The 18,108-nt window shown below is 35.7% G+C and overlaps 1 protein-coding gene across 1 annotated transcript in view; it reads left to right on the top strand.

Annotated features, from left to right (window-relative positions):
- The window catches only part of ETFDH (electron transfer flavoprotein dehydrogenase), a 29,472-nt gene extending 11,510 nt beyond the window's left edge, over positions 1 to 17,962 (top strand). The window contains exons 7-13 of the mRNA XM_059374520.1: positions 6,536 to 6,682; positions 8,334 to 8,474; positions 9,757 to 9,900; positions 13,137 to 13,305; positions 15,807 to 15,989; positions 16,395 to 16,616; positions 17,636 to 17,962. Coding sequence (XP_059230503.1) covers positions 6,536 to 6,682; positions 8,334 to 8,474; positions 9,757 to 9,900; positions 13,137 to 13,305; positions 15,807 to 15,989; positions 16,395 to 16,616; positions 17,636 to 17,799 — 1,170 coding nt within the window. The 3' untranslated portion in view covers positions 17,800 to 17,962. The remainder of the gene's footprint in view (positions 1 to 6,535; positions 6,683 to 8,333; positions 8,475 to 9,756; positions 9,901 to 13,136; positions 13,306 to 15,806; positions 15,990 to 16,394; positions 16,617 to 17,635) is intronic.
- Positions 17,963 to 18,108: the final 146 nt, after the last annotated feature.

The raw sequence follows: 18,108 nt of genomic DNA, 5'->3' as shown, positions 1-18,108 counted from the left end.
ATTAATGTGAAATTCTTCTCTTAAAGATTTTATTTATTTATTTGACAAACAGTGATCACAGATAGACAGAGAGGCAGGCAGAGAAGCAGGCTCCCTGCTGAGCAGAGAGCCTGATGCGGGGTTCAATCCCAGGACCCTGGGATCACGACTTGAGCTGAAGGCAGAGGCTTTAACCCACTGAGCCACCCAGGTGCCCCTGGAATTCTTCTTTTAAAAAAATAGAGAGCTGGGGCACCTGGATGATGGCTCCATGGGTTGAGTCTCTGTCTTTGGCTCAGGTCACGATCTCAGGGTCCTGGGATCGAGTCCCACATTGGGCAGTCTGCTCAGTAGGGAGCCTGCTCCCCCCAGCCCCGCCTCGCCTGCCTCTCTGCCTCCTTGTGATCTCTTTCTGTCAAATAAATAAATAAAATCTTTAAAAAAAAGAATAGCTAAAAAGGATTTAGAGAGGTAAATAAAACATGTTTAAGAATAATTTTTTAAAGATAAAAACATGAGTCATACAAACATAAAACAAACATGTGACAAAGATTTTGTTTCACTCACTAATAAATGATAGAATCAGTAAGATGTTACAGCTGGTTCAAGGACAATTCAAAAAACATACATATATGTAGGTCATCAGTCAGCTGCATAGTCACTTCCATAATTTTCATTTCTATGGACAAGAATCATTTGCATTACTGTCAGTAATGCTGATAGAGTCTTTGATGTGATTTTAATGTTTTTGGTAAATATGAAACTGATGGATTTCCTCTCACACAAATATAATCCTGGATGGTCTCCAGGTTTTTACAGCTTTTATTTTTGAATTTGCAAAAGAAAAACTCTCAGGATTTGAATCTCTAACTGTGTAAGATTCCTTGGAAAGAACAAGGAAAAAAACACCTTGCTTTCCCATAATAACAGAAGAAAACATAAATTAGCATCTCAGTAAATTAATTTGTCACTTCATATTTATTTGCTTATTGTCTTAATTTCTCAACTGGATCATAAGCTCCATGAGGGCAGAGATCATAAAGCATTATATTCCAGTACCTATCATAGCGCAGGTCATGTCTGGTCCCCAATAAATTATTTGTTAACTTAGAATTAACGTTTTCTCCGCCATCTTGAATAGAATGGGGAATCCAGTGTAGAGTCTCCTCCAGCAGATTTTCCTGCTTCCCACTACTTCCTGCATAGAAATAAGCAAGTGGCAGAGTTCTTGAGTCTTACCTCCTTCATTGTTATTCTAAATTTTTGACTGGTTTCCTCAGAATTCTGTGAGGTTTGAGACTCTGTGTCTTAGAGAAGTCCCCAAAAGCTATTTTTTTAACAAGCCCCCAAAGAATTCTGGTGCGTAGCTAGGTTTGCAAACAACTACTGCTTTTCATAAAGATAAAAGAATATTGTTTTTCCTGTATTCTTTCCTGTATTGTGATCATTTAATTTTAAAGTGTATCTTATTCTTTTAAGATTTTTATATTTAATATCACAACAGAACTGAGGCACACAAGTTCTATTATTCTGATATTTCATTTTTTGTATGTTCTCAAATTTGTTCAAAAGTAAATTTTTGTGTTTGGGGCTTTGTAGTTACAAAAACTTTATCTTTCCTGGGATGCTTGGGTGGTTCAGCCAGTTAAGTGTCTGCCTTCAGCTCAGGTCATGATCCTAGGTTCCTGGGATCAAGTCCTGCATCAGGCTCCTTGCTCAGAGGGGAGCCTGCTTCTCCCTCTGCCTGCGTCCCTCACTGCTTGTGTTCTCTCTCTCTCTCTCTCTCTCTGACAAATAAATAAAATCTTTTTAAAAATCTTTCCTTTATTGTATTTATATAGATACAAAAATATTGAAGAGTACAGTGGAGTCTTAGTGACGTGAGCTCCAGATTCTTGGTTTTTAAATAACTGTTGTAGTACCACAGGTTTGGAGTGGGGGGAAACAAGGACTGTGTTTATTCTGTTGTTCCACTCTCTGTTGTTAAATAAACACACCTCGTTAGGCTTTCTTCCCTGCCATTTCACCAAAAAGGCTTATCAGTGTCACAAACACCCCCACCTTGTCAATCCAGTAATCACTATCACTTCTCGGTCTTCTCTTACTTGATATCTTAGTAGGCAGCACTGACACAGTTGGCTTCTCACACCACCTTGTAACTGAATTGTACAGCACACAGAGCAGGACAGAACACACAACAAACAAGGTAACAGAAGGTCAGGAAGTTAAGAGCCAACAGGGAAGTCAGTCTGTGGAAGTGCAGTTGAGATTAAAGCCTTGATTCTGGTCAGTGGAGATCCATCAGGCAGAACCTTCAGCGGCAGTTGCCTTTTCTATGTGGTCAAACATAGAGGGGTCATGTCTGAAGAGTCTGACAGCTTGCTGCCAAAATCCTTCTCTTTTTAAAGGGATTTCATCAGTGTTGGGTCCCCTCTGGTTCTGCTGGTTATCAGTTCAGGAGTGTCGGATATCTCGATATCTTATAGCTGCAGTACCGTAACTGCTTGCCTCATTGCTTGATACGGGGCCATGCTTGACATGAGAGACTGCATTTTGCTCTCTGCACCGAACCAATGTGAGTTTGCTCCTTGGTGAGGCACATGTACACCAGGTGGAGTTGTCACACAGAGTCAACTTTATTTGCAGGAAATAAGATCATGGGGAATAGCTCCCAAGGTCATTACTCCTGAGAGAGGGTGAACGGGTACCTTTTGTTTAGGATAAGGATGAATATTTAGATAGGGATGCCTTGTCATTGTATGTAGAGAAAGGCATAAGGTGCCATGTATTCGCCTTAAGGAAACATGCCTAATTACACATTGTATATTATGTAAATAAGGCTGAGGCTCCTCCTTGGGTTGAGATGTTAGTATTACAATGAGGTAGAGGTAATTGCTGGTCATTCCAGAGGTCATTCCATGGTCCATCTGTGCAGGTGTGAGTCAAGGGCTTTAGCTCACAAGGTCTGGGTGGCCTGGGCCAGTGAGAGGCCTTATCAGGACAGTCACCATCACCTGAGGGGTGGCTCTGAGTTTCATTTGCCAGACTTAAAAGGTAAGCCAGAAAGAAGAGCTTAAGAGAAAATGAAAGAGAGTTTAGTGAATACAAGCTGGTGGGCAGTAAAGGTCAGGTCTTGCAGTCTAGCTGGTGACACCTACTCTTGGTTTTCCTTGTGTTTTACTCCCTAATGTCACCTTTGCATGCTTGTCCTCTTCCTATCCTGTAAATAGTGAGGCTCTCGGGCTCAGTGTTGAGTCCTTCTCTATCTACATTTTCTCCTTAGTAACTTCATCAGGTCACGTGGCTCTAAATACCCAAGTCCCAGAATCCTATATCCTACTGCTTATTCAATAGCTCTGTGCCACATCTAATAGCTGTCTGATTATAAGAATTCTGATTTGGACAGTTTTAAGTTTCAGAAGTTAAGTGATTTGCCCAAGGTCAGACAGCTATAAGTAGTGGGGCTGGGGTTTGAATATTAACAGTGTGGCTGGCTCTGGGGCCTGCCCCTTGAATACTATGGGACATACTGCCTCTAAGAGGAAGCTGAAGTATATTAAGTAATATTTTAGTTCAATAAGATTGAATTGTTTTATAATTGGTGTCAGGAAAACCGCATGTCCATCTGAAAGATGGAGAGTTTGGGCCTTTATTTTTTAAAAATTCTGAGAATTTCTTAAAACAAAAAATAGGGACTCCAGGGTGGCTCAGTCAGTTAGGCATCTGTCTTTGGCTCTGGTTGTGATTCCAGGGTCCTGGAATTCGAGTCCTGTATCGGGCTCCTCACTCAGCAGGGAACTTGCTTCTCCCTCTGCCTACCATTCCCCTGCTTGTACTCTTGCTGTCTCTCACACTCTCTGGAAAAAATAAAATCTTTAAAAAAAATAGAAAAATTAGAAGGAAATCTAGATTACAATTGCAACTTAAAAGTAGGATAAGCCATCCTATAGAGGCAAGAAATAATGAACCCATAAGAGACAGTTTTTAAACTGTATAAAAATTAAACAGTTTTGTATGCTAAAGTTACTATAAAGTCTTAGATAAACTGTAGATTGGGAAAAATTTTTTTGATTACCTATAATATCAAATACAGATATACAGTAACAAGAAAAAAGACAGCATTTTAGAAAAATGATCAAAATCTTAAAAACTGACAATTCACAGAAGAGCAGAGTCCAGATCACTACTACTTATAAGGAAAGATGCTTAAGTACTTTTTCTTCAGAGTCCATAGCTTAAATGTCATTTCTTCAAACGAGCCTTTCCTGTTCACCCAATCCATAAATTTCCTTCTTTTATTCTCTCTCATAGCATCCTTTGTCTTCTTTCATAGCACTTAAGTAATAATTTATATTTATTTGTATTTATATACTCATGTGTTTCCTTAATGTCTGTCTCTATGATTAGACTGAAGGAAAGGGACGTATCTTTTGTTTTTTCATCCAATGAAATAAGTCAGTCAGAAAAATAAAGTTATTATACAGTTTCACCCATGTGTGAAATATAAGAAACCACACAGAGGATCAGAGGGGAAGGGAGGGAGAATGGAATGGGAAGAAATCAAAGAAGGAGCCAAACTAAGACTCTTAACTCCAGAGAAAAAAACCTGAGGGTTGTAGAAATTGAGGTAGGTTTGGATGGGGTAACTCACTGATAAACATTAAGGAGGGCACGTGATGTGATGAGCACTGGATGTTACATGGAACTAATGAAGAACTGAACACTACATCAAAAACTAATGATGTACTATATGTTGACTAACTGAAATTGAATTTTTAAAAAAGCTTTTTCCCCCACAGTCCAATTACTGAAAGATATAACTTTATTTTACATTTTTGCTACTTACAGAGCTGAGTCACTGTTGTTTTAATTTGCATTTCCCTCACTGTTTTAAGTACTTTTTCTGTTTTTGAGTCAAGAAATATTAATAAATACCTACAGTGTGCCAGTTTTATGCTAGGCAATGGGAATATAGAGATGAATAAAAGAGAAGTATTATTAAGTGAGAAAAGTAAGGTACATTGTATTAAATGATCCTATTTTTTTGTAAAACAAATCAGGAACCTAAAAAGTTTAAGTGTGTATGTATTTCAGTATGTATGTGTGTTTAAATGTTTGGATAAATTGTACATACTAGATTGTTAACATGGTTTATGGATGAGTGAAGTGTAATAAGAGTGAGCAGATGGGAACAACATAAAAAGATACTGAGTGAAATTACAAGATGTGTATGAAAGTGTAATATACATGTATACATATATATGACACTAATAAGCATTGCACAAGAAAAATAGCAGTTACTAATAAATGTGTAAAAGATGTTCAGACCTTGTAGCAATCAAAGTAATTAATTTATTAAATTAATCATGAGATAATTCTTACCATTCAGATTGAAAATATTTAGCACCAGGTATGTTCATCTAAGCAATGTTTTATAATAGTGAAACACACTGGAACAGCCTAAATGTCCACTATTGAGAATTGTTTGGAAAATTAGGGGAATCTATTCAAACATAAAAAATGAATGCTTTAAGGGCACCTGGGTGGCCCAGTCAGTTGAGTATCTGACTTTCAATTTTGGCTTACGTCATGACCTCAGGGTCCTGAAATTGAGCCCAACAGTTGGCTCTGTGCTGGGTGTGGAGCCTGCTTAGGAATCCTTCTCTCCAGATTGTCCCTCTGCCCCTACCCACACCCCATCATGAGCTCTCTCTCGGGGGGTGGTGGGGGGAGGATTCTTTTCTTGGAGTATCTTGCTTTTACATTCAAGTAATGAAAAAACGGTTATAAAACTGTCAGTATTAAACTACTTTTTGTCTTTGCATACACACAGACATGCAAATAAAATGAATAGGGAAATATCAGAAAAGATATATTTTATAAGAGACTTTTCTGGTTATTCTGCATTCCTTTATTAAGTAACTTTACTGAGTGCCTTGTAGTAGGTGTAAGTGCAAAATACAGAGAGCAAAAGAGAGGTAAAGACTTCAATTGTGGCTTTTGTTCCACTTGGAAAATTCAGTTTAAGAATATACATTCAGCAATAGAGAACAAGTAAAATTAAAGTGAAAAAAACAAGTAGCTAAAGAGTATACTTAGTATGATTCTACTTGTGTTAGAAGGATATGAATAGGTTCTGTATAGTTTTTTATTCATGGAAATTTTCTGGCATGATTCACAAGAAAGCTATTAATAATGTTTTCTGCTTCAGAACTAGAAAACTAGGAGCAGGGAGGAAATGGATTTTCACTTTTCACTTTATTTTCATTTGTAGAGAATATTTTTAGCATGAACGTGCTTTATTTGCTTTTTTAATTCTTATCACACTTAACCATTTGGGTACTTTGGAAGTAAAAAAAAGAAAAATACAACAAAGACACGGGATATATTACAAAATTTAAATTAGATTCTTCTTACAACAGTAGTTTTATTTCTAGTATTTTGTATTTGTATTGTTTCTTCTATACCTGTATCATTATTCAATTCAAAACTGACCAAAATGTGAATATTTTTTAAATTGTCAAATGTTGCGATTTAACATGTTTTTATTTTTTAGACAACATTTGAGAGAGGACTAGAACTACATGCAAAAGTCACAGTTTTTGCAGAGGGTTGCCACGGACATCTAGCCAAGCAACTATATAAGAAGTTTGATTTGAGAGCCAATTGTGAACCCCAAACCTATGGAATTGGACTGAAGGAGGTATCCTTATTTGTTTTGGGGATTTTAATTTTTAACTATGTATTATAATGTAGTCTGTAACATTGATATAATTTTTTTTAAGATTTTATTTATTTATTTATTCATTTATTATTTTATTTATTTATTTATTTGAAAGGCAGAGATCAGAAGTAGGCAGAGAGGCAGGCAGAGAGGGGTGGGGGAAGCAGGCTCCCTGCCAAGCAGAGAGCCCAATGCGGGGCTCGATCCCAGGGCCCTGGGATCATGACCCGAACTGAAGGCAGAGGCTTTAACCCACTGAGCCACTAAGGCACCCCTACATTGATGTAATTTTATAGTTGCTATATTTTTCATTGACTTGAAATGTTCATCATAACTGAAAATATTTGGGCTATTTTTAAGTAGCTAGAAAATACTGCTGATCAAATTCCATTATTATCTAAATTGGTTCTACATGTTGTAATTGTTTTATCAGTCGTTGCTTAAAATCAAAGACTGGAAGTTGAAAATATTTTTGATATGTATTTCTTTTCATTGTAATGCCATCTGTCCTAGTAAGATTTGACATGATACCCCTATGCTGTTTATAGGGTGACCAGATCATAAAGAATGGTTTCTTCAGAATTGCACTGAGAAGATATTTTAGTTTATGAAATATACACTCAGCCATAGTATATTGATCTGAAACCTAAAATTTAGTTAGATTAATTATTACATATTTTTCTCAATTTATCCAGTCTCTGTTTTCCCAAACCTTTGGCTTATTAGAGTGTAAAGATGCATTATAACCCTTCTGTTTAAATTTGGGGGCGGTTAAAGCTAAGAACATTTCCAGTTCTGTAATAGCTAGATTTATTTTGAGTAAAACCTTGTTTTGGTAGGTTATGCATCACACATAATATTACCTGATTTTTAGATGTTTCAATTGGGAATTGTTAAAAGTTTGAAACTTAACCATTCCAGGGGTGCCTGGGTGGCTCAGTCAGTAAAGCATTTGCTTTGGGCTCAGGTCATGATCCCAGAGTCCTGGGATCGAGTCCCACTTCAGGCTCTCTGTTCAGTGGGGAGCCTGTTTCTCCTTCTGCCTCTGCCTGCTGTTCCTCCCGCTTGTGTTCTCTCTCTCCATCAAATAAATAAAATCTTAAAAAAAGAAAGAAGAAAAAAACCTTACCATTCCGAAAATAGATGAACAATTTTTTTCAGTTGGGAAAAGGGGAGTGCAGGGGAGCATAAGCTGTCTTACTGAAGAATGACATATATACTGGAAAGCAGCAGATCTTAAGGGTACAGCTTAATTAATTTTTACAAGGTGAGCATATCTATGGACTCTCCAGCTAAATCAAGATCTAGAACATTACCAGCACCCCAGAAGTTTTCCTCATCTCTTCAGTGGTGTTCCCTATAATCACATGAAAGTCTTAACCATTTTGAAAATCTAATCATTTTCTAGAAGAAATTTCTTAAAGAGTTCATAGCTTTTCTGACCGATTTTTTAGTCCAGTTCATGATGCTGCTGTTCGATACATTTTCTTTGACATGTGAATTACATTTTTTGTGTTTTTCTTATTGCAGTTTTTCCCTTGAAATTTTCATAGCTAAGACATAAAAACCTGGCAAATTTGATATATTGTGGTGGTAGAAAAAATTTAAATAATACTCTTCTTTTTTTAAGTTATGGATTATTGATGAAAAGAAGTGGAAACCAGGGAGAGTGGATCACACTGTTGGCTGGCCCTTGGACAGACATACTTATGGAGGCTCCTTTCTCTACCATTTAAATGAAGGTGAACCCCTGGTAGCCCTTGGTTTTGTGGTAAGTTACACACCCATTATGGAAAACTCTACTGTTGGAGTCCTTGGATCATCAGTGCTATAAAATCTGGAGCATGTAAAATACTTGTCCTTTAAAGGTCACTTTCTCATTTTGTCAGCAGGTAAAGTGCTGGTGGTTATCACAGGCATTGGTCTATAGTTTTAAACACACATAGCTTTTGTCATAGTAGCTGCTAAATGCCAGACACTATGCCCTATGCTTCATGGAGACGTCTAAGTTTTGTAAGATTCCTTTGAAGTATGTATATCCTTATTTAACTGACGGGACACTGAAGTCCAAACAAGGTATACAGCTTCCCCAATTACACCCATTAAATGACAGAAGCAGGATTCACATCTGAGTTTGTGTGACTTCCAAGCCCAATTTCCACTATGGCATGCTGTCACAAAAAATGAAATCAGCACTGGGTTTGAATCTATAACTTGTTAAAAAATGGAAGCATTTTCTCCCTTTTTAACCATTTGTATCTTTGCAGTAAATTACGTCTTGAACATTGCAAGGAATGGAAAAATAAGGGTTTCTGCACCTTACAGTTGGGGCAGCTTTATAATTTAATGTCATAATTAGACTTGTATATGATACATTATTAAATTATTATTATTAAAAACATTAAATTTATTTTTTATTAAAAACATTATTAAAAACACCAAATTATTGGTGGTTTTGATACCCAGCCAAGTGTTCATTTTCTCATCTTTGTATATTTATTCCTATGACTTAATTTTTTCAAAGCAAAAAAGTTTGGTTATCAATTTCAGCATTTTGATAATGCCTCATAAAATGTAACTTCTACTATTTCTTGTCCTCTTTTTTTTTAAGTGTGATTGCATTCTCTTTCTTCACTTTTGCCTCAGTAGTACCACATATAGCTTATTAGTTGATTACTAGAGTGAGTACTGATTAATGAAAAATAATTACAACTCCTTTTGTAGGAACATAATGTTAGACACTTACCTACAAACATTTTTCTAATTTGGGCTTTTATTTACAGAGCACAATGATTTATTAATATGTTCTAAATTTTTAAAGTTTGACCAATTATAAATACATGGTATCCTTTTGTTTACCCTTTATTTTCCAAACAGATTTTATTCAGTTATTAAGTTTGGGTTACTGCATCTATTTCTCCAAGTATTTTGAATACAACAAATTTAATGTACATGTTTTCTCATAAATATTGATCACATTTTAGCTTGATATAATTTGAAATAAAAATATCTAATTGTATAAATTTACCAAATTTAAATATAAAAATTTTAAGGTTGGTCTAGACTACCAGAATCCATATTTGAGTCCATTTAGAGAGTTCCAAAGGTGGAAACACCATCCCAGCATTCAGCCAACATTGGAGGGTGGCAAAAGGATTGCATATGGAGCCAGAGCCCTGAATGAAGGTGGCTTTCAGGTAACTTGTCCTACTTTTTATTTCTTATTTCTGTCTTACAAAGTAAACATTGATAATATAATGTAATAAATTTAGATAAAGAATAGAAAATTATGTCATAGGAAGAAACTTTAAGCAAGACATCTAGTGTTTATAAGACTGTGTCATACCATAGTTAAATTACACTACAAATTTAGTTTTAAGAATATATTGATTTCTTGAGATAAATGTATAGACTTTTCGCTGGTTGGTTGACTTTTATCCAGAAAATTAAAACTATATGATCCAAAGATATTTTCCTTTATTCCTTAGCTGCCAGGAAACAAAGATTTAGTTTTCCACAAAGGTAATTAATTTATCCCAACTACCAATTAACATCCATGCCTTTTGGGTGGCCTCTGTAAAGCTTTTGCCCTTGATTGTCTATTTTAGTGTATGTTCATAGTAGATCTTATGAAATGTTAATGTAGCATTATATGTTAATTAATTGAATTTAAATTTTAAAAAAGAATCCAGTATATAATTCAACATACAGAAAAAAGAAGAAGAAACAGGTAACTCAAGTCTACAAAGAACTTTATAGTCATTAAAAATATGGGTACATCTACAGATATTGACACAGAAAAGATGTCAAAGCTATGACATTAAGTAAAAATAAAAAGAAAAGCAGGCTATAAAATAGCATGGTTATTAAAAAATGTTAATGTATTAAGTATATATAGACAATGAGATAAAAACCTAGGTAGCTATGATAAAAGCTGTTAGTACTATTATAAAAATATTAGGTAAGATGATCTAAAAAATTAGCTCTAAAATTTATATGAAGTGACTTAAAGGAACTTACTTATCTTCCCTGGTCTTTATTTTATAGATGATCCTTTCTGTCTCTAATAACCTAGGAAAATCAAACCATTTTATAGATTGGATTTTTTTTTTTTTTTTTGCAATACTGTTGTAAAAGTAACAGATTATAAAATATTAGCAGGGAGGGAAATTAACCTTTAAAGTGAAGTTCCAAATACTTTATTATTACTGTAACAATAATTTATAAGGTGAGGTAAAATCATAGCTAAATTATAAATGTAATCATTAGAAACTTAAAATAACAGTATCCCTAAATTCTATTGCTATCAGATTACTTCTCAGGAGGTTGTTTTGTTTCTAGAGTAGTAATTCATTTGTAACAAATATTTATTAAATTGCATAACTGTGTTCAAGCCCATTCAGCTCTTTTTCACAGTCTCTATAATACCAGTCAGTCTAATTCTGCTCTTTTTAATGTATAGTGTACAGTTTCCAGTATATTCAATAGGATATACAGATTTGTATTTAAAAACATCTGCCTTGTGTATTTCAACATGTCAGATGATTTTTTTAGAATGGTAGGAAGATTTGACCACACACATATCCATATACACACACACACACTCACATTTTACTTAAATTTTCTGCTTCAATTAGTCAGATTCAGAAATTTATTCTAGTAAGTTTTTAAAGAACCATAAGCAAGAATTTGGAACATTTGGTTTTGTTTATTTTTAGCTAACAAATATGACTTTTTTCCCTTTAATTTTTAAAATTATACTTACTTTCTAATTGGAAGTTTATATCTCTTAATCCACTTTACATATTTTACAATCCCCCCACTCTACTCCCCTCTGGCAACCATCAATTCTCTATAAATGAGGTAGTTGCTATGTAAGTGACTTTTCTTTCTTTCTTTCTTTCCTTTTTTCAGTCTGTACCAAAACTTACCTTTTCTGGAGGATTTCTAGTTATTTGTGGTTTAATGTGGTTTCCAATTATTTGTACATTTCTCAGTGCAACTTTTCCTAAGTCCATAGTTCCTTAACAAGATACCTAGCTGCCAGTAACACTGCTCCTATAGGATAGGGCAGGATATAGGGTAGGATCCTCCCAGGATGTAAAAATGCATTTTGCTTGGTCCGTAAGATTTTTATTCATAGGATTTATGCACCAGTTTGGAAGAACTTGTACTAACAATCCATGCCCTTTTATTAAACTTCACAGTCTTCTGGTTCTTGAGTCAAACCTAGTGTTAGCAAGGCCACTGCCGTATTTAAGGAAAGTGTTGTTATTATCCAAATTCCTATTATTTCTTTTAGATTAGTAATGTTCCAGAAAGCCCTCCCCTCTCTTATCTATTCTGTGATCCTGATTTCACACGCTTTTATCTAGGTAGTTCTGATACTGAATTCAGTCTGAGAACCATAATCATAAATTCATTCCCAACATGTACCGTGAAGGACTTGAACTCTTATAGCAGCGTTCTTTCTGCCCTCCAGCTTCGCTTCTCACCGCCTCTCCCTCAGGGTTAGAATGATGTCATTAATAGGAGCTATGGCCACAGATCTCTCACTGCTCGTGCAGCTGAGGCACTGGTTTCCCTGTTATCCTCCTTCCCTCTGAGCCCCTTTCGGCACCATCAGCCAAATTCTTACCACCCCCCACTTTAGCAGCAAAGACTGTGGCTTACTTTAGGAAGCGTGTAAAGAAGAAAAACTACAGAAGGAAAAAAGAAAACTCTGCATTGGCTTTCTCTTCTTTCCTTTTCAAACTATAGATTAGAGTATCTTTTCCCATGCAAACAATCTAATTTAGTCACTACATTGTAGGGTATATATAATAAGCTTTTACTGGCTAACCCAATAAAAACCCACCACCTCTTATTACACTGTTTTTCATGAGAAATATATACTGAGGTCCAAACAGTGGTCTTAAAATTTATTTTGGAAATTCAGCTTATTCTTAAGTTAATTAAAATATATTCTTTAAGGAAGTAGCTGATTGTAATGATGCCATGAGGAGAACCTTCTGTAAATCATGTATTACTGAGAATGCATGTAAAAGCAGATTACAATTTAGATAATAGGTGTTTTGGTTAGGGAGTATTTTTAGACATGGATATTTAAATAATAACATTTTAATTTTAAATTTGTTTAGGTTTAGGGAGTGTTTTTAGATGTGGATATTTAAATAATATTTTAATGCCCTGGTCCTAAATCTGTCTCATGTAGGTAAGAAGAGGGGGAAGAAGAGAAGAAGAAAAAGTCTTAGAAAAATAGTAATAGTTCTAATCCTCATTCTTAGGAAAGGAGGAAGACACTGCCTTTGCTCTGATTTTTTCCTTCACATTTTCCCTACAACCTTAGAAGACTTTAAGAGACTGTAATTTGTAGTAGTATTCTGTTTGTTTGTTTAAGCTAAAAATGCACTTGGAATGTTTCTTTCCTCAGTCTATACCAAAACTCACCTTTCCTGGTGGCTTACTAATTGGATGTAGTCCTGGTTTCATGAATGTTCCCAAGATCAAAGGTACCCATACAGCAATGAAAAGTGGAATTTTGGCAGCAGAATCTGTTTTTAATCAACTAACTAATGAAAGTCTCCAATCGAAGACAATAGGTAAGAACTTCCTATTTAAAGCATTGAAAATTGTCAGGTTCTTCATTGAGATACTTAAAAAGAAGCTATTTAAACATACACTTAGTATATAGAGGATGAAAATAAATACACTGAAAATCTTGAGGTCTTCTTTATGCATAGTTCAGTTGATATTAAAAGATCTTTCCCTTTTCACAAAGCACTCGGGTGTGTGCTGTGCAAAAAAAAACTATAGGACCTAATGTCAGTAATTAGATTTTTATAGCAATGTTATGTTTTATTCACCATCAAAAGTAGAATAGTACCAGTGATGTCCCACCTACTTAGAAATGATTTCAAGTTTGGGGCACCTGACGGGCTCAGTTGGTAGGGCATGTGGCTCTTGATCTCGGAGTCATGACTTTGGGCCCCCATATTGGGTATAGAGATTGCTTAAATAAACAAATTTTTAAAAAATTTTTTTAAAAAGAAATCATTTCAAGTTTGACAGTACTTTGTTACATTTTGTATGTCTCATATACTCATACCTACTGATGTATCTGCAGTCTGAAAACAGAACAGCTTTGCAGACTGCAGAATCCAGCAGTACCTTTTCCTTTGCAGGCTTTGCAAGCACAGGCAAAGATGTGATCCTTCTGCTCTGGTGGAGAGTAAGAGCTAACACCTATGACTCCCTAAACCCTTAATCTATGAAGACCCTTCAGTAATTCTCAGTTTTTCTCTAAATAAAAGCCTAAGTTTTCTCAGTCCTCTGATTTCATCTCTTTTTACTCTCCATTCCAGCCACATTGGCTTCTTTACTACAAAGACCATCTCCTGGTCTTTACTCACAGATGACCCCCTTATTCCCTTCACCTTTGCTCAAATACCACTCTCTCATGGTGGCCTTATATGGACCATACCAGTTAATCTGCAACGCACACAAAGTACTCCCACCCCTTCCCGTCCCCCAGTTTTGTTTCGTTTTTCTGGAGTATTTTCCCCCTGTTGGCATATAATTTGGCATATCAACTTTGTCTCCTGCCTCTTGGATAAACTCCCAAGAGAGTGGAGACTTTGTTCACTATGAATCCCAAGTCCGTGGCACACAGTAGCAACTCGGTAGATATTTGATAAATAAACCTAATTACCTAGAATTCCAAATAACAAATGTTCTTCCAGGTAGAAGTATGAAACTTGATTATGCCTTCAAATTTCTTTGAAGAAATGGAGGCACAGGGTATGGGAGAGGAGGGCGATAGGTAGAGCATGGAAAAGGGAGGAGGCCACTTCATGGAGAACAGAATAGGTAAGACGGAATGTACTTGCTGAGTAGTGGAACTTTATTTTCTCATTTTCTTGCCAAGTAGCTTTCCTTGTTGGGACCACAAGCTGTACTTGCACCTCATGTACACAGAATAGCAGCACACAGACAAGTACTGGAGCAAGTAGGTCACCAAAGACCAGAGCATTAAAGCCTTGAGGGAGGGATGCCTGGGTGGCTCGGTTGGACGACTGCCTTCGGCTCAGGTCATGATCCCAGAGTCCCGGGATCGAGTCCCGCATCGGTCTCCCAGCTCCACGGGGAGTCTGCTTCTCTCTCTGACCTTCTCCTCACTCATGTTCTCTCTCACTGTCTCTCTCTCAAATAAATAAATAAAATCTTTAAAAAAAAAAAAAAAGCCTTGAGGGAAAGGGAATGGAACAGAAAACAATGACTGGAAAGTGTATAGACACCATAGAGTTTAGTTTGTTAAAAGGAAGAACCAGTTTGTCCCATTAAATATTAAATGCATGTTCTGTTTCGGTATTGTTATAAACTTCCTAGGGCTGCCACGACAAAGTACCACAAACTGGGCAGCGTAAAACAACAGAAATTTATCCTGGGTTCTGTAGATTAACAGTTCAAAATTAAGGTGTTGATAGGACGTTACTCTCTTCTGTCTTTAGTTTTCTTGCCCTCCCAGCTTTCTGATAGCCCAACATTCCTTGGCCTGTGGCAGAATAACTCTGATCTCTTCCTTCCGTCTTCTCCTCTCTCCTCTGTGTATCTCATAAAGGCACCAATTGGTGGATTAAGGAAGGACCCACCGTAATTTAGTATGACCTCATCTAATTACAACTACAGTGACCCTCTTCTGACCCGTCTTGAGATAACTGAGGGTTAGGACTTGAAGATAATCTCTTTGCAGGACATAGTTCAACCTGTTAACAGGCAGAAGTGTTTCATTTAATCAATTATAAAAACTTCTCACTTTTATGTGTAGCATGAACTCTTAAGTAACATTTTCAGGTTCACTGAATTTTAATACTGAATTTAAGAAATCAAATACCTTACCATCTATTAACATATATCAAATGGCTGTGTTTTTGGAAGATGCCAACATTTGTACATGAAGATTCTTCGAGCGTGGGGTCTTATACGACCACTTGTTTAAATTTAAGATTCACTTATCAGATATTTCAGTAGTAAAATACCTTGATAATAAAGTATTTTATACTCCCTTAAGGTAATTTGATACATTTCATGTTTTTAATAAAAGGACTTCATGTAACTGAGTATGAAGACAATATAAAGAAATCATGGGTGTGGAAAGAGCTATATACGGTTAGAAATATAAGACCATCCTGCCATGGAGTACTGGGTGTATATGGTGGGATGATTTACACTGGAGTCTTTTACTGGATATTTAGAGGAATGGAGCCGTGGACTCTAAAACATAAAGGTAATTCCAACATATTTGAGTATGAATATTATAATCATTAACTACTCATGCTACTCATGAATAGGGGGTGCCTGGCTAACTCATTCGGTACAGCATGCAGCTCTTTATCTTGGGGTCGTGAGTTCTAGCCTCATGTTGAGGGTAGAGTTTACTTAAAAAAATTGTTTATTTTTCTTTTAATCTCATGAATAGGATCCACTAATTAATAAAGTGAATTTAATGTTTCAAACTTGTTTTTTTTGAGCAATAATAAATTCAGTATCTTTAATCATTTATCATTACTATAAGAGACTAAAGTCTTACTTCTTTGGTATAATATTTTCACATTTTCATAAAAATGTTTAAGAAAGTACTTTTACATTAAGATCATATTTTTATTCAAAATCTTACTCAAAACTGTTCAAGGTTCAGACTCTGATCAGCTCAAGCCAGCCAAGGACTGCACACCTATCGAGTATCCAAAACCCGATGGACAGATCAGTTTTGACCTTTTGTCATCTGTGGCTCTGAGTGGTACTAATCATGAACACGACCAGCCAGCACATTTAACCTTAAAGGACGACAGTGTTCCTGTAAATAGAAATCTGTCAATATATGATGGACCAGAGCAGCGATTCTGCCCTGCAGGTCAGTATTGTGATTTCCATCCATTCCTAAAAAACACGTATTTGTTTACACCATGTTGGAAATACGCTTCCATTATTTTAAGAAATTTCTCCTTCCATTGCATGAAAATTGCAAATGACCCCCTACATCCAGCTTCCATTAGAAAACTCATTTTTATGATTTTTATTCTAGTAATGCTAAAATAATAGGGAATTTTTGGTAAGCCTAATTCAGTTGACATTTCTCAATGCATTTCTTGTGGTGCCTGGATAGCTCAGTCAGTGGCTGATTCTTGATCTCAGTTCAGGTCTTGATCTCTGGGTCAGAAAGTTAAAAAAAAAAAAGCCTTTCCCTATCCTACTTCAGACTAAGGATTATGGAACACCAAATATCTCTTTTCATGTTTACATGACTTAAATCATTTCTCATGTCTGCTCCTACACAAATACTAAAATATTAGGGTATAGCCACATTCAGCTCAAAAAGTGGTCCCAGAAATTAAATTCACCATGTATACTGTATCCTTTAAGGTGAACTTTCAACTAGAATTATAACAGGATCCAGATCTCAAATGATATGGCAGAATAGTAGGCAGATATATGAAAATCAGTATATTCTGCAGGGACTAGATTTAGAATGTAAACTCTGAGCACAGGGACCTTGACCTTTTGACGTCTTAAAATCATCTGAACTTACACTGGTTTGTAAATTCTTTGAGGGGTAAGGACTGCATCTAATTTGTCTTTTCAGTTGTAACACACACATAAAGCTGGAACCCAAAAATTGCTCAGTTGTTCCCTTGTTTAATAAGACTAACTCAGCCAAATACTGATGTATCTTCTGCTTTTATCCATATTTAATTTACACTAATAGCAATAGCACACACCAAGATCTTCATAATATTCTTTGTGGGTAGACATTCAGAAAACAAACCTTCAAGGTTTCTGTAGCTACTGTTTCCAGGACTTCAGTTTCTACTTTTGAATTTTAAAAGTTAAAATAGTTAGCTAATTCACAGTATTATTTATTTTTCCTTGCAGGAGTTTATGAATTTGTACCTTTGGAACAAGGTGATGGATTTCGGTTACAGATAAATGCTCAGAACTGCGTGCACTGTAAAACATGTGATATTAAAGACCCAAGTCAAAATATTAACTGGGTGGTACCCGAAGGTGGTGGAGGACCTGCTTACAATGGAATGTAAACTGCAACTGATTGCATTTGCAGTCACGTTTGATAGTTTCTTTAAAATGTATGACAAGCTAACTTTAAAGTTTAGAAGTCAACAGCTGTCAAAATATTTTACTGCGTATTACTGATCAGAATGTTCATAAAATCACCAGTGAAATAAAAATTTTATACTTATACCTAAAATTGTCCCATAAAAAATTATGAATATTCCTCCTACATAAAACTTTACAAATGACATAGCTTTACCTCTACAATTACTCAAAGATTCAGTACGAACAGCAAATACACTACTACCCTTCAATGTAGATTTGACTTATCAAAT

This window comes from Mustela nigripes, chromosome 1 (assembly GCF_022355385.1).
Source record: "Mustela nigripes isolate SB6536 chromosome 1, MUSNIG.SB6536, whole genome shotgun sequence".
Lineage (NCBI taxonomy): Eukaryota > Metazoa > Chordata > Mammalia > Carnivora > Mustelidae > Mustela > Mustela nigripes.
This window is presented reverse-complemented; position numbering and strand designations above follow the sequence as displayed.